This window comes from Etheostoma cragini, chromosome 19 (assembly GCF_013103735.1).
Source record: "Etheostoma cragini isolate CJK2018 chromosome 19, CSU_Ecrag_1.0, whole genome shotgun sequence".
NCBI classification, from domain to species: domain Eukaryota; kingdom Metazoa; phylum Chordata; class Actinopteri; order Perciformes; family Percidae; genus Etheostoma; species Etheostoma cragini.
Window position 1 is genome coordinate 12671141 of NC_048425.1, and position 15182 is coordinate 12686322.

General features: G+C 41.9%; 2 protein-coding genes across 11 annotated transcripts in view; both read left to right on the forward strand.

Moving 5' to 3' along the window:
* The first annotated feature begins 7 nt into the window (after window positions 1–7).
* Window positions 8–3039, forward strand: dctn6 (dynactin subunit 6). Its single transcript, XM_034856997.1, has 7 exons — window positions 8–53; window positions 307–371; window positions 494–599; window positions 684–772; window positions 1945–1992; window positions 2445–2587; window positions 2706–3039. The coding sequence occupies exons 1-7, from the start codon at window positions 19–21 to the stop codon at window positions 2802–2804; spliced, it is 585 nt and encodes a 194-aa protein (XP_034712888.1). The 5' UTR covers window positions 8–18; the 3' UTR covers window positions 2805–3039.
* A 9821-nt stretch (window positions 3040–12860) lies between these two features.
* The window catches only part of LOC117962207 (RNA-binding protein with multiple splicing-like), a 37247-nt gene continuing 34925 nt past the window's right edge, over window positions 12861–15182 (forward strand). For 4 of the 10 annotated variants that reach the window (XR_004660599.1, XR_004660598.1, XR_004660600.1 and 1 more), the window contains exon 1: window positions 12868–13348. Coding sequence is in view for 3 of the 10 variants with exons in the window: in XM_034901365.1 (XP_034757256.1) it covers window positions 13286–13348 (63 nt within the window). In the remaining 7 variants the exon portion in view is untranslated. Of the gene's footprint in view, window positions 13349–15182 lie in introns of all 10 variants that reach the window. The other 6 variants (XR_004660596.1, XR_004660597.1, XM_034901362.1 and 3 more) reach the window with 3 other exon arrangements.

The window sequence follows — 15182 nt, forward strand, 5'->3', positions numbered from 1 at the left end:
CGATTCATCGTCGCGAGGATGTCCGACGCAAAGCAAACCGTGGCACAGAAAAGGTAGATCAATACATTTAAGCTGCGTTAACCCTTTATTATTTATTATTAGTCACCTTTAGCTGTTAGGAATTAAAAATCTCGTTTCGTATAATAATCCTGCAAAATCCCCGATGGCGACACCCTAATAAAGCCGATAGGTCGCGAATTGCATTTGCACTGAAACAGCTATGATCCATATAACTAACTGTTTCTCCTGCCTGGGCTGCAGCCTCCGGTTTCTTTAACATCTCGTCTTACGTGTGTGTTCTCGCAGTGCTAAGATTGCAGCTGGAGCAGTTGTGTGTGTGGAGAGTGAAATAAGAGGAGATGTGACCATCGGTGAGAATTTGCTTTAAACGTCCCAATGAGCGCCATTTTTCTAATTACTTATCCAGCTGCTGTATTCTCTAATAAGACAAGATTCTGTATATTTTCCTATTTTAATTGTTTTTTTTTTCCAGGTGCTAGAACAGTTGTCCACCCCAAAGCCCGGATCATAGCAGAGGCGGGGCCCATCATCATCGGGGAGGGGAATCTGATCGAGGAGCAGGCGCTGATCATTAACAGGTAAGCTACACTGATTGTTACCTCATCATTTCCTATTTCGTCAACACTGTTCAACCTCATCTCCTCTGTGTGTTCTGTCTGTAGTTATCCAGAGAATATCATGCCGGACACAGAGGGCGTGGAGCCCAAACCCATGACCATTGGGACCAATAATGTGTTTGAAGTGGGATGTGGTATCCTTTGTGTGCAAATACCAATGTGGACATCTGATTGCAGCAGAGCCAGCCTGACAAATTGGCAAATATTACCTCATGGCAGATATATCTGTTAGCCAATAAGCAGAAATGGAATCACTGAAACACATAATATGTGTTTAGGGTCATTTAGAAACAGAGTTGCAGATGTAGTTTGTCCACCAGAGAGCACTGACAAGTCTATTTCAGCTATATCTCGTGTTGTCCTCGGGTCAAATTGACCCATTTTCCTATATCAGTGTTCTTTTTAACAACCCAAAATAACACGACTGATTCCACGTAACGCTCTTTGGCATGTACAAATCTCTATTTTCATTTTTTTTTTAAATTTGGGGGTTCTTATTCAATTTTAGAGCATCTGAAGAAAAAAAATTGAAGTAAGTTTTGAAACAGTATTGAGTAAAAGTTGACATATTCCAGTCTGTGATTATCCACAAAGATACTTTCCTTTAGTTTTAGTCAAAATAATTCCTAATTTCTGCTTTTCTTACTCAAACAATGGGTATAATTTCTTATAAATGAGGTTTATTGACCATAAATGAACTGTAAAACTAAAGTTAATAAGTTAGTGTTATGTAGTGTTGGAAAAGTGTGATAAGTGTTAAAAAAAAAGAAAAAAATGGGAGAAAAAGTTAAAAACAGCGTTGATTTTGAAAATTTTGGTGGGAAGACAGCACAAGGGTTAAATATCGCACTCAGTATTCGTCCGAATTCTTCTTACATTTAATAATTGTAAGAGCCAATTAGTGCCCTTAGTATAAATAGGAACCAATCGTTGGTTCCTCAAGGGGAACCCGGAAGAACATTCAGTTTTTAACCACACACGGTGACGCACACGCCCGGACACACGAACAGCAACACCACATAACCGTACATAAAAGTTCTCATTTGTCTGGATTATTAACTTATATCCCATGGAAATAAATAGAACCAATGGTGTTAATTACAAATGTGACTTGGACTTTCATTGATCCAAAAAGGTAAAAAGTGCGTCAGTTACTCTCCCCGGGGAAAGGCCCCTCAGGGGCCCGAGTTTGGGCTTAGCCTCTACAATAATCCTCATAAGAATATATCATATTGGGTTTTTGTCAAGCTAGGAATATTCCGTGTTTTAAATTCATAAATTCAAATCCTTAATGATTCTGCTACAGTCTCCCAAGCCTTAAAAATTGGAGACAACAATGTGATTGAGTCCAAAGGTAAGTACTGCATTCACTGAGTATTCCTATTAGGAGTGTGCAATCTGGATACAATCTATTATGCTGTATGTCATTTTAAATCACAGTATTATCAATATATCATTAGTAGTAAAAGACTTTGTGGACAATCAAACCGTTAATTGATGAAATACCCAGGAATAGTTAACACAATGAAGGTAGGTCATCACATTGATGCAAAAAATGATATAGAAATACAATTTTTTTCTACAAAGCAGCTCTGCTTATTGATTTGTAACATTTTACACAATGGTGTAAATGACCCAGAGATAATAATATACAGTAGGTCCACAGGACAGACACCACAGGATGGCACACGTGATAGATATATATGTCTCAGAGTGAATAGAATCATAGAGCCCAACCCTAACTCCCATATCCCCTTAGTGTATTTTCCTACTAAAGTGCATCTTTCTGCCGATAACAACTCCCAGCTGATCTCGGGAGGAACGTGATCCTGACCAGCGGGTGCATCATCGGCGCATGCTGCCAGGTCAACACGTGCGAGGTCGTGCCAGAGAACACGGTGGTGTACGGGTCAAACTGCCTCCGCCGCGTGCAGAGCGAAAAGCCACAGGTCAGTCTCCATCGATGCCTGGTGATCGCCGGCGAGTCCCAAGGTTCCGTCGGCTTCTGTGCAGATGTGTGTAACTGGGGATGTTTTTTTTTGTTTTTGTTGTTTTTCTATCTTGCAGCCTCAGACTCTGCAGCTCGACTTCCTCATGAAGATTCTGCCCAACTACCACCACCTGAAGAAGACGGTCAAAGGCAACAGCACACCGGTGAGAAACTGAGATGGAGCTGGAGAGGGAGCACACCCGTTGACTCCATTCTCTCCACTCGCGCTTGTCTTTTCCTTTTCTACTCTAGTGTTTCAGCCTCGGCGTCTAGGAGGACACCTCCGGCACTGACAGTGACCCTCACACACTCTGCATTTCTTCCTGCATGTGAGACATGTCATCATCCTTCAACACGTCACCAGTTTACAATGTTACACTCTGTAATCTCTAACAGCACAGTGTAAAATTGCATTTCCCCATGTGGCATTAACATAGTATACATTAATGCATTATTATTATTATTACATAATTTCTGCTTTTGCACTTTTGCACTTAGATCTATGTTAAGACTATTTAGGATATGTTTCAAACCGGAATACGAAAACATGCTGTGCCATTTTTATGTTAATCAATGATACTGATATATATTTATAATTGTACCAGTAAAGATACAAACATATTGCAATAAAGATTCTAATAAAGATTGCTTGTTTTTTTTTTATGTGGCCTATATTTTATTTTCACCACAAGGAGGGACTATTGAGCAACTGTTGGTTCCCCCTCTTTGTTTCATCAGGGGATACAAACAAATCCAAATCAAATAGTGTTGATTAATAATACCGCTCAAATATATGTACTATATATGTACTATCATGTCTGTTGTGCTAAAATCAAGCTTATGGGGTACAAATAGTCACTGACTGTAAGCGGATGTGTTTTTTTAAAAGTGCATTTAGCAAAAATAATGCATAAAAAGAGAACTCTGGGTGTGGTAAACCGTATCTTGGATTTGGTGGTTGCCAGTCCTGTGCCCCCCCCCCCCCCCCCCCCCCCCCCCCCCACTAGGGGTTGCCAGTCCTGTTCCCCCCCACTAGGGGTTGCCATATCGGTGCCGCGGGGTACAGTGGGAATTCCAAACACAGCCTTGTTTATCGTCATTGACACAGGTGTAGTTGTAAGTTGGATTTCTACTGCAGCATGGGCCCAGATACTTCCTGGTGCACAAAAGCCCCCCCCCCCTTCCCTCTCCCTCCTCATGTCTGAGCCCCATGAGTGGCGCTCCCATCTGTGCCGCAGCCTTGTGGATTTAGGTGTGGAAAGATGTGTGTGGTGGAGAGCCAGTAGCGGATCTCTGCCTAACACACCTGGCATTAAAAAAAAAAAAAGAAGTTCAGTTGTTACATTTTACAGTTGTCTCCTTTATACGCTTGTGGCTGTAAAACAAGCTCAAGGCCACTGCTCCTGGTCTTATTGTGGTGCTCAGTGGGCAGGGCGCTGCCCACTACAGCAGCTCCCTGTAGGGGGCCCTCAGCTGGTGTTGCACACTGCCAATACTCATTTGAACATGTCACGGTGGAGTCCCACAAGGAATCCACGTCAACCAGGGGCTAATTATTTCAGCAGTGTAGTGCAGCCGGGGCAACGTCTAGGCTCCTTTCCGTTCTCACTTCTTCTGCACGACCATCCTTTTTATTTTGGGGTGTTGCCAAAGCGTCAGTTTACTTTAACATGACAAGGAAGACAGATGCTGGGCACAGTTGCACGGATGTGCAGAGTGACAAGGGCCTCATGGGGGGGGTCAAGTGTGGCCTTTTAATCTGCAGTGGGTTTTTAGAGAGGCAAAATGGCTCTGATGATAGCACCTCATGCTATGGAATTTGAGAGGAAGTTCAAATGTTCTATATTTGGATGCAGTTATTTATACCTCTCCCTTACTGTACTGTTGTGAAACTGAATTATCCGCCACCCACTCGCGTGTTTAAGGAGCGTGTATCGCAGCGGTATTTGCTTTTCTTTTCATGGGATTATCTCATGTCAATATTTGGCCTTTGCTACAATAAGGGGCATTCTCTGAAGAGTCAATAATATCTTATCATAAACAAAAAGAGAAGCATGAGATTTTAGTTTATAATACAGTACTTGACACTGAGCAGGTTGCTGTGACAATGGGTGTCAAACACAAGAAAACTTGTGTTTCTCCATTATACAGAAGGATATCAAACTATCAATATGTATTTAAAAAAGGGGGGATGGGGTGATAGCATCAGTTTGATACACTGTTATGGGTCTGTGTTTTCCATAGTTCAAGTCTGGGTGTAGTCCACCGCGGTAAGCCATGGTCAAACAGGCCACCAGTTGGTTTGAGAGGATAAAGGCTTTCTGACAGCTGGCCTTTGCCTCCAGGTCCACTCCACCTTTAAAAAGTGAAATGTGACCTATAGGCTGCAGGGATTTCTATTGCAATCCCACAGAAATAATTAATTCCATCACAACAGGGACCCCGAAACACTGGATGTCATGTCTTTTTAGCCATGGACGCGGCATGGCTCCGTGGATGGCAGGGTCGGTGGGGTGGGCCACCACTTTTGGTTCTAGATAGATAGATAAATAGATAGATAGATAGATATTTATTGATCCAATAAAATGGGAAATTACAGTGTTGCAGAAGCAAAATCAGTCACACAGCGCAGAATATAACTATAAATGAAATACTAGTATGCGTTATACATACATACACAATGTTTAGTACATGACATAATAACAGACTGTAACTGTTCGATGGATTGCCTTGAAAATTGATACATATATTCATATTCCCCAGAGAATGAACTCTAATCCCTGCCTTTTCCCCCAATGTCACCATGACGTTCACATTTGTGATTTTAAGCAGCGGTGGAAGAGGTATTCAGATGCTCTGCTTAAGTAAAAGAAGTAATGCCACAGTGTACTGCACAAAACTGTAAAGTACTCTTAAAGAACGGAAATATTAAGTAGAATGTAAATATTGAATTAAATGATGCCAAATACTTTTTTTATGGTGTAATGTATACATACATATGCAAGGCCGGCATGGATGCACACATATGTTCGCATGTGTATGTGTACATAGATTTAGATGCATAATGCACTACAGTATTTGTAGTAATATTTTTTTTCCTTGCAAAACATGTCATAAAAACTAATAACATACTGGTACTGACATAAAGTTTTGACCTCACAAAAACGTGACATGACGATAACAAGATGTCGTAAAAAGGGAAAGGTACAAATCCGAATAACATGATTTCAATTCAAAGTTCGCAAAGTTCTGCAGATTAAAGCAAAATGCAGAAAGCAAATTAACTATTATTTTGCGCACGCATGCACACACATACACACACACACACACACACACACGCACACACAAACACACACACACACACACACAAAAAACACACGTTCAATAAAGATTACAGGCAGTTGGAAAGAGCTCAGGGTTTTAGTTTAACCTTTTATTGTTTCCACTGCACAACAAAAGGGAATATACAACTTCACATACTTCCCTTTGACCTGCTTTAAGACATTTTAGACCCACTCAGCAGCATTCAAAGGAAACATAATAGTCCATTACATAGACCTGTGTCAACATTTGGGAATCCAAGCCGAGGAGACTTACTTCGCATGGTCTCTGCTCTCTACTGAACCCTTCCTCTGCCTGTCGAACCATGAACTTTTCTGGTACGGCTGACACTGACATGAGTCCATTAGTCAAACCAACATTTTTTCCACACACCTGCCTCATTTTTTTCACCATCTTGAAATATTAACCTTACCTTTTTCACTTTTTCCCCTTCTACTTATCAGGCTAACAAAGACACCCCTAACAAAAAGACACTTAAGTTTGTTAGGTGACACATTGTTGAGGGATTCTATCCTGTCAGAGGCTTGCATTTCTTCCAGTGGGTGGTTGGTGATTGACAGTAAGCTGATCGAAACATCATTTGTGCACCAACAGAAAGACACTCAACTTGGGCGTTATGTCTCAGTGATGAAACAAGGAAGATTTACTACTTAAACTAAGTAATGGCTTCTGTAGCTGTTATTTTAGCATGGCTAAACTTTGATTTATGGACCAAATACCTGCAAAACTAATGACATTCCAATCCGCCTTAGCTACACATTGTGTTGAAAAACTCCGATGGTAAACATTATACCTGCTAGGCATGAGTTTTGTGGCTGGCTGATCCGTGAAGGGAAACCCAATCGCGTTCTACACATGTGCAAGGACGGTTACGATTGACCTTGAATAGTTAGGGTCAGGATAGTCTTGCACTGCCAGACCCCCGCATTTCTTAAAACTACCCGCGATCGTCATGGGTGGCATCAGGCACGGCCCGGAGCCCCGGTCCTGCTGCAAAATAGCCTCAGGAAGAGACTTGGTGTACGTTCAAAAAACTCGGCGGCAACAGATCAATCCTGGAAGTGGAAGGTCGTGGATTTAGAGTAGGGTCGGGATAGCCCATTGATCAGGAAATAAACCAATCAGGTTTCTACTACATATTGTGTAGTGACAATATGAGCATTGTCATTCTAGGAGTGCAAGCATTTAGCTTCCAACCCCGTCCCGGAGTACAAAAGCTACTACTGTACTCTACTACTCCTACATACTGTAGGATTGTTATTCTTGTTAAAATGTAGAAAAATGTATTGCAACAAATGGCAACACTGTAGCCTGTACAGAACTATATTTGGAAAGGAAAGAGATCAACCTGGGAAATTAAAAAAAAAAAAAAAATACTGGTAATGTCATTTAAAAAGAGTTTTACGTCGCACAGAAGTTGAGTTAACAGAGCTTTGGTTGGGAAGACTAAAACAAAGCACCAAGCCTCTCCTGGCCAATTAAAGTGGGTCAATCTGACCACAAGCTGCTCATTGGTGATCTTAGAGGAAGATCAAGGGCCACTAGGAATGAGGGAGGAACATTGTGTATCAGTAACTCAAAGGAATGGAAGGGCCTGGCTCTAAGCCCAACGAGAGCCACTTACCCCGTATCACTCAAAAGGGTGAAGCGTGTTGCTCTGCCGAAGCCAGAGCTGCTGTCAGGTCCACGGCTGGGCCTGCTTGTTTTTACAGATGACCTCTAGATGGATTGCAACACTGTTCTCCCTCTGGTGTTTTTTTTTCTTCTTTTTGGGTTGTTGTGGAGGAAGTTAGTAACCATGAAAAGCAGTGATGAGGAGCTTGCTTTGATACTGACTTGCAGGAATGCAACGAGAGTGGAATGGGGAAGAGACGAGCCATCTATGAGTCATTGGACTGCCGACCGAGCAGGAACCGCTGGGGCACTCCCCCGGGGATCCACCACCGGTCAATACATCGGCATTGTGTCGTGATGGATTCTCGTTTTGATGCTCATATCAGGCTGGCCTTTCGGCTATGAGTCAGTGATCCAGAAGACGATACTGGATCATCTGATTTGTGTCTCCGTCCTGCCTTGTGTCAACAAAGGTCCTCACAGTATAGTTTAAATGTCCGTTACCTAAGCAACAAGAGATCTGTTAAAGCAATAGTTTCACATTTTGGGAAATATGTTTTCTTTTTTGCTGAGTGATAGATGAGACGATTGATAAGACTTTCACTTTCTGCCATTAAGATGATGCTAAATGTGGACCTCTAACCAGCAGTGAGTTAGCTAGGCCGCACACACAGACTGGAGAGAGCAGAAACAGCTAGCCGGACTCTGTCCAGTTACATTATATTTGATCTTAGGACCTGACATCCACAACAGCAGATATTGTGTTTGAATGGAGAGAATACCAACATAACACCGTCTTCTACACATCCGCACATCTCTTCTATGAAAGTGTTGCATTATGGGTTGTTTTATGGCTAAACATTGCTGGGCTAAGCTAGCGCTTGAAAGTCTGTTTACAGTTTATTAGAGTTGGTCAGCCCCAAAAGTGTTTTGGAAGAAATAAATTCCTAACGAGTGAGTTGAAATCTTCCGACATGAGAAGGAAACAAACACACGAGATACACAAATGCATTATTTATAATAATAACATATCCTTTATTAGTCCCACAAGGGGAAATTACGATTTACACTCTGTTGTTTTTACACAAAGGCCTGAATTACACACACATATGCTCAGTACCTATACATGCACTAATGGAGAGATTTCAGGGTGCGGGGGGGGCTGTCCATGGAAAGGCCCCCCAAGCAGTTGGGGGTTCGGTGCCTTGCTAAAAAGCCTAGGAGGTGAACTGACACCTCTCCAGCTACCAGTCCACCACCATACTTTGGTCCATACGGGGACTTGAACCAACTCCCTACTGACTGAGCAATTGCCACACCTTTAAATGAAGTTTTTCACATTTTACTTTTTCAAGAAAATAGCCTAAGGGATCAGGACTATCTTCACTTTAAACTGATTGAATATTGGACAACATTTCCCAGCAGGAACAGTCTTTTCCAAAAACAGCTGTTAAAAAAAGGTGAGGTCATCTTATACAACTGTATTGGCACAGCTATAATGTGTTAATTATTGAGCTTTTAGAGGTAATGATTTTTTTTTTTTTAACCTTTTTAGGAAAGCCACTTTTTCTTTCATGCTAAGCTAACCCAACCTGCTGCTGGCTGCAGCTTCTTAGCATCAAAATCTGAGCTAGAGATGATAATTCACGAGATTATTATACCATCTAGCAAAGCCCCTGTCAGCAGCCCCGGAGAGATGTCCCTGGAACCGTCTACAACAGACTGCTGCTGCAAGACTGTTCAGGTCAAGGTCCAGGTCCAGGTCCAGCAGGACAACTCCCAGCACTCCTATCTTGGGGGTGGCAGTAGCTGGGTCCGTAGGGGGTTGGGAACCGGCCGATCGCGAGTTCAAGTCCCAAAGTACGGAGTGTGGATTGGTAGATGGAGAGATGCCCCTCCACCTCCTGGGCACTGCCAGGTGAGCGAGGCACCCCCACCCCCCAACAGCTCAGGGCGCTGGCGGTGGATACCCTTCTCACTCTGACATCTCTCCATTAATGCATGAATAGATCCTGAACATGTGTGTGTATTTCAGGCCTGTGTGTAGTGACAAAGTCAGAGTGTACATTGTAATTTTTTATTGTTATTATTTCTATTGCTGTATTAGTCGTTTTTATTGTTATCTTGTTTTACGTTTTTTTGGTCTCAACAACGTTGTGACTTTGTTCTGTAAAAGATGGCTATATTTCAAAAAACAACCTTATTATTAATATATTAAGCGTACAGACATGACATTGGTAAGCTGTAGATCTTCTCATCTAACTCTGCAAAAAAGACGAAATAAAGAGGCGTGTCTCTAAAATCTATCCCTTCCTATTATGTGAAACAAACACACTTTCAAACTAAAATAACTTCCTTCCTTCCACTGTTGCATCTTCTTAAACTAGCTAGTCTCTTGGTAACACAACGATGTCTACATGGAAAGCTGGACCGTGTCAAAGCTTGCTGACGTGTTACCTAGGACACCGTAACCGGACTGTCTCCTATAGCTGCTCCCCCCCCCACCCCCACCCTCTGTGTGTGTGTTTTTTGTCATGAGGCCACCCTCCCTCCCTGAGCATCAGACCACACAGATCAGCCCTGAGACCTGTCAAACACAGCTGGGACATCTCCCCCCCCACCCCCCCTCTCTCCCAGACTCCTATCCTCCACTCCTCCTCCCTACCTCTCCTCCCCCTCCTTGCTCCCCAGACTCCAGCAGGAGGCTTTGATACAGGGGTGCTGAGCAGCAAGGGGATATATTTCCATTTTTATCTGCTTCTAAGACTCCAAGACCCTCCTCCCTGTCTCCTCAACCCCAACTGCATCTCACCAGCATACAAAGACTCTGCCATGTCCCTTCTTCATTTGGTGTGCTTCAGATGCAGTGTAATTGATATAGAAATGATCTGAGAGGGGAAAGAGCAGAAATGTCTACGACCGATTCGAGATGACTGCTTTTCCTTCTTTTGTTGCTTTTGAGGTGCAAGTTCAGCAAAAATGACTCCCTCTGTGTTCGGCACTGGCTGTCATAGATTTGAGCGTCTGTCCTGTGCAATAAATGTCATGCAGCATAAGTCTCCACTACTGAGCTACTGTCAGCTCTCCAACTTTTCATCGTGAAATACAAAGTGAAGCAGTTGCTCAAAATAAATGTTTTGAAATTAGGGAAGCATTCAAGGCTGCGTTGTCACCTGATCGCTGCTTTTAAGACAGTTCTTTCACCCCGCGCTGTAGACAATAATAGGTGTGCCAGTAAAGTTGGAGTGTTTGCTCAGCTCCACTGTTGTTGAGACATCACTTCCATAGCTCCAGGGTATGGCTGTTTCCCCACGTCAGGTCATAAATCAGCTAGTCTTGGGTGAGCTCACATGGATAAGTGCATCTTATCGTATACAAAATCTTGAGCAATGTAAGATGTTGTCTCCAGTAACCCTTCACATGCACAGCGTGCCATGCTCATTGTAAATCTAGACGGAAATAGGATGTATCAGAGAAATATTCCCCTCAAACCAGAAAAATCCTCAAGGGCGTTGAAATGATAAACAGCGAGCTGTGAAAACGTACATGTACGTCTTTCCAGATGATGAATTATGCTGAGGGATACATTTCAAGGAGCTGAGGCAGAGAAAGAAAGAGAGAATACTCCTGAGTGTGAAGAGCATAGTGAGACATCTTGTGATACCAGATTTATGACCGAAACAGATGGCATGTAACGCAGCTTGAAGGCTAAAAGTCAAACAGGCAACAGGTTAAGATATAGAACAGTCACTCTATGGAAGTTAAACTGAGCGGTGAAACACTTTCCAAACAAAGACGTGTCTTGGATTGCTCCCGGGAACGTACAGTGGTAAAATACACACATTTAAACAATGCAAACAAGGTTTCTAATCAGGTTTTATTGCTTCTAAAATTTGAGTAGTTTATCAGCCACATCATCACTAGACTAATAATGATGTGTAACCTCACAATATGTGTCAGGTACTGTATATTTCCTCTGTGCTTACCACGTATAAAAACAAGGATCCCAAGCTGTCCCCCATGCAGTCCCTCGGCAGCTAGATCCCAAACAGATCAAGAAAGATGTGCTACAACCTGTAGGCCCATCACAGCGAGAGTGTGCAAAGATCATGCATCAACACTGTTAGAAATACAAAATTGATTAAACATGACCATAAACTAAAAGCTGGTTCAGGCCCACCATGTTTTTTTTCCTGAGAATTTTGTGGATTTTTAGCAACCTGGGGGCAGTTTAAAATTGAACAACAACAAAAACTCCACATGGGGTAAGTGTGTTTAATTGCTTGATCCCAATATGTGTAGACTTAAGGCTATTTATCCTCAAACTAAATGTTTATTAGAAATACAACGTTGTGGCTAGGGACCGCATCAGTTGCCTATTGACCAGAAATAACAAAGTTAACTGTTTGCAGGAATCCACATTAAACTGTATTTAAATGTTAGAACTTTTAGGCCAACAAAATGAATACATAAAGGAATCATTATATGCTATGTCCGGGAGAATTGTATTCCTAACAGTGTCGTAAATATAAATAAATAAAATATTTCAGAATCAGAATCCGCTTTATTTGCCAGGTATGAGGACACATATGATTATTTTTTATTTGGAACATCCTTGCTCACAATGTTCTCACACATACAAAACAACCAAACAATATATACACTCTAATGTATAAATACTCTAAATAGAAACAACATACATGTAGAGGCAATAGTACAATGAGTGCAATGAAGAGTGCAAAGTATGCAGGAGGGAATTGTGATAGTTATCATTTTTTAAATGTGGAGCATATTTAAAAAAAAAAGAATCCAGATAATACTAGAGGTTTTTTTTTGTCTAGAGTTGACTTTTGCACCTTCAGGGTTGAAAGCACTTCATTGGAATTTTCTTTGGATAAAAGCGTCAGCTAAATGTAATGTAATGTAATGCAATGTAAGGTGTGGGACTCATGATTAAGGTATTCCTAAATTCCTGGCTACATCCCTGTGCTGACTTTACATATAGCCTATATTACATTATAAATAGGCTAGCATATGTATAATAATACATAATAATATAATAATAATTTTACTGACATGTTGCAGTGCCTAAAATAACATTCACCTGGTCTTAAAAGGCAATTGGTGATTGGCACTGAAATTCCACTGTAGCTCTTTCAACACTTGATAAAACTTGACGAAGCCCAGAGACGATGCATCCCACCGCTACCCCACCCTAAACCCCTCCCTCTCTCCCTCTCTCCCTCTCTCCCTCTCTCCCTCTCTCCCTCCGTCCCTCCCTCCCGCGGAGATGGGGAGAGAAGTTTGCCTGCGGCGCAGTCCACTGAACGTTTACCGTGTTTCATTTAGGGAACAGCAACAAGAGCCTCCGGAGAAGCTTTCCAGGGATTGTCGAGGACTATCTGACTGCACAGAAACACCACTCACAGTTGACTTTTTTTGTTGTTGTTGCTCTTTTGAAAAAGAAAAGAACAATATATATAGCTTTACTTATCATTGATGTCGCCGAAGTAGAGGGAAGATCGGGTCACTAGGGCAGCGGCCGCACGCGGACTGTTGTCTGTAGGTAGGAGGGTGCTTTAAAAAGAAAAAAAAAGAAAAGAAATCTAGGTCCCGGAGAAGAAGAAGAAGCGAGCGAAACAGAAGGGAAAAGAAGAAGAATAACAGTCCAAGAGAAGGTGATAGAAGAGTCCGACTCAGAATGAATAACAACAAGATAGAGAAAGAAAACGAGCAGAGTGAATTCACCAACCACGAAGAGGAGGTACGTATCCGCACGCGAAATGAAATTAAAACCGTGGGTAGCCTACCTGCGGTTTTAATTTCAATAGGTTGGTCCACCACCCTGACCCATGACGGCGTCTCAATAAAGCGATTCGTGCTAATGCTAATAGCGTGGTTTAAAACAACCTTCGCCTTCTTTGTCACCTATAGTATCACTATCATATCCATACGATGTTTCGGCTGTTTAAGGTGTAACATACTGTCTCGTGGAGCATCGTCTCTGCTGTAATAGAGTTTTTTTTGCCTTGTGAAAGTTAAAAGTGTCCTTGTTATATTATTGGACGTACTGCATGGTGCTCACCTAAAATGTAGCTATTCGGTTGTTCTAAAGGAAGGGAGTATCATTCGTTAATGTGCACCTGTCCTTCTTTAGATATAGACTATAGCATATTTTATTGCTCTTCCTTTTAATTTCTGAACCCTACGTCATACTGTAGCCATGCCTTTTTAACATTTTTTTTATTTAACCCTACTTAACCACAAAAAAGGTAACGAACCAGGCAGGGCTTGATCATTGATGGCCCCCTAATAGGTAGTTCTGAATGACTCTGGCCTATAATGATGAAAGTTACCCGACAACAGACTAAACGGGTTGCCAGTTCTGCCTTTACTGTACCATGAAGCCAGACTTCACAAGCACTGAAGAGCAGTAGGAAAGGGAATTCAAAGCCAGGGAGCGAATTAGTTTTCACTGAAGCTGAGGGAGCAATTGGAGTTCAAACAAAACTGCTGCTGCAACATGTACGCAATAGGTCTTTTTTGCAACCCAGACCCACTGCATCACAGCCGGGCAAGAGGAGCCTCTCGACCTACGCTGACTCAATTACATCTTAACACACCAGACTGATAATGTTTGGGGGAAAGGTGAAGTAATCCATGTAGTTTCTGGTTTATAAAAAAAAAAAAAATCCCCTCCCTTTTTCTCTAATATGCTGGATAATAACCAGTTTCTTCCTCCTTTTCTCCGTAATCATTGCGCAGTCTTGATCCATAATATGTCCTTCTCTGTAAATGAGTTTGTGATGGTGCTCTATGCATGTGTGTGTGTGTGGGGGGGATTCTTTGGCATGGAAGTATAGCTCTGTTCTGTTCAGACGAGAGACTTGTTATTTCAGAGCTCCATGCATCTGCAGCCAAGTGATGTAAGAAAGGTATATCGGATTATGTCAGATATATCTCTTGGAGCAATTCGATTAAGGCTCAGTGTAGTGTTCGTCATTTTGTAACCGAATAGCCAAACATTCCCAGTTTGATGTTATACCATATTTGGTCCACTGTTGAGGTTACTATGGATGCAGGGAGTTACTGTAGCACCACACCGGTGAGGTACAGAGTAGAAATCTGACTTCTTGGAAACCCGACGGAGAGTTTTGATTATTTCACCTTTTGACCTTAATACTGGAGAAGGCTTCCAGAGCCTGTAGATGTACTAGCACATGACTCTAGGGCGGCAACCAATGTTTATTGTCAACATTGATTAACATGAAAATCTGTAAAAGAAACTATAAGAAAACGATTGGATTTATTTTCAATTATCAGCTCATACATTGCTTGTTATAGCAGCTGACAGCTTTGTTTTAGAGCTGGAACGATTAGTAATCTGGTCGTCTGTTCATCATTTCATTGGTATTTTCTATCATTTGCAAGACCCACAATTAATCAAGCGATCTTGAAAAGAATAAGAAGGTAAATCAGCAATAATCATTAAAGATGAATTATTGGGTTGCTCTTGCTCTGCTTTATTTGATAATCCCACTAAAATAATGAGTAATTCTGTGATGTCCATGTGCAGAAGGACCAGACGAGAGACGTCT

Bases quoted from the DNA above. Each gene is read 5' to 3' on its own strand.
- dctn6 (XM_034856997.1), top strand. From the start codon at position 19: ATGTCCGACGCAAAGCAAACCGTGGCACAGAAAAG. The intron at 600-683 runs GTAAGCTACACT...TTCTGTCTGTAG, and splicing joins CAGGCGCTGATCATTAACAG to TTATCCAGAGAATATCATGC. The intron at 773-1,944 runs GTATCCTTTGTG...ATTCTGCTACAG, and splicing joins TGTGTTTGAAGTGGGATGTG to TCTCCCAAGCCTTAAAAATT.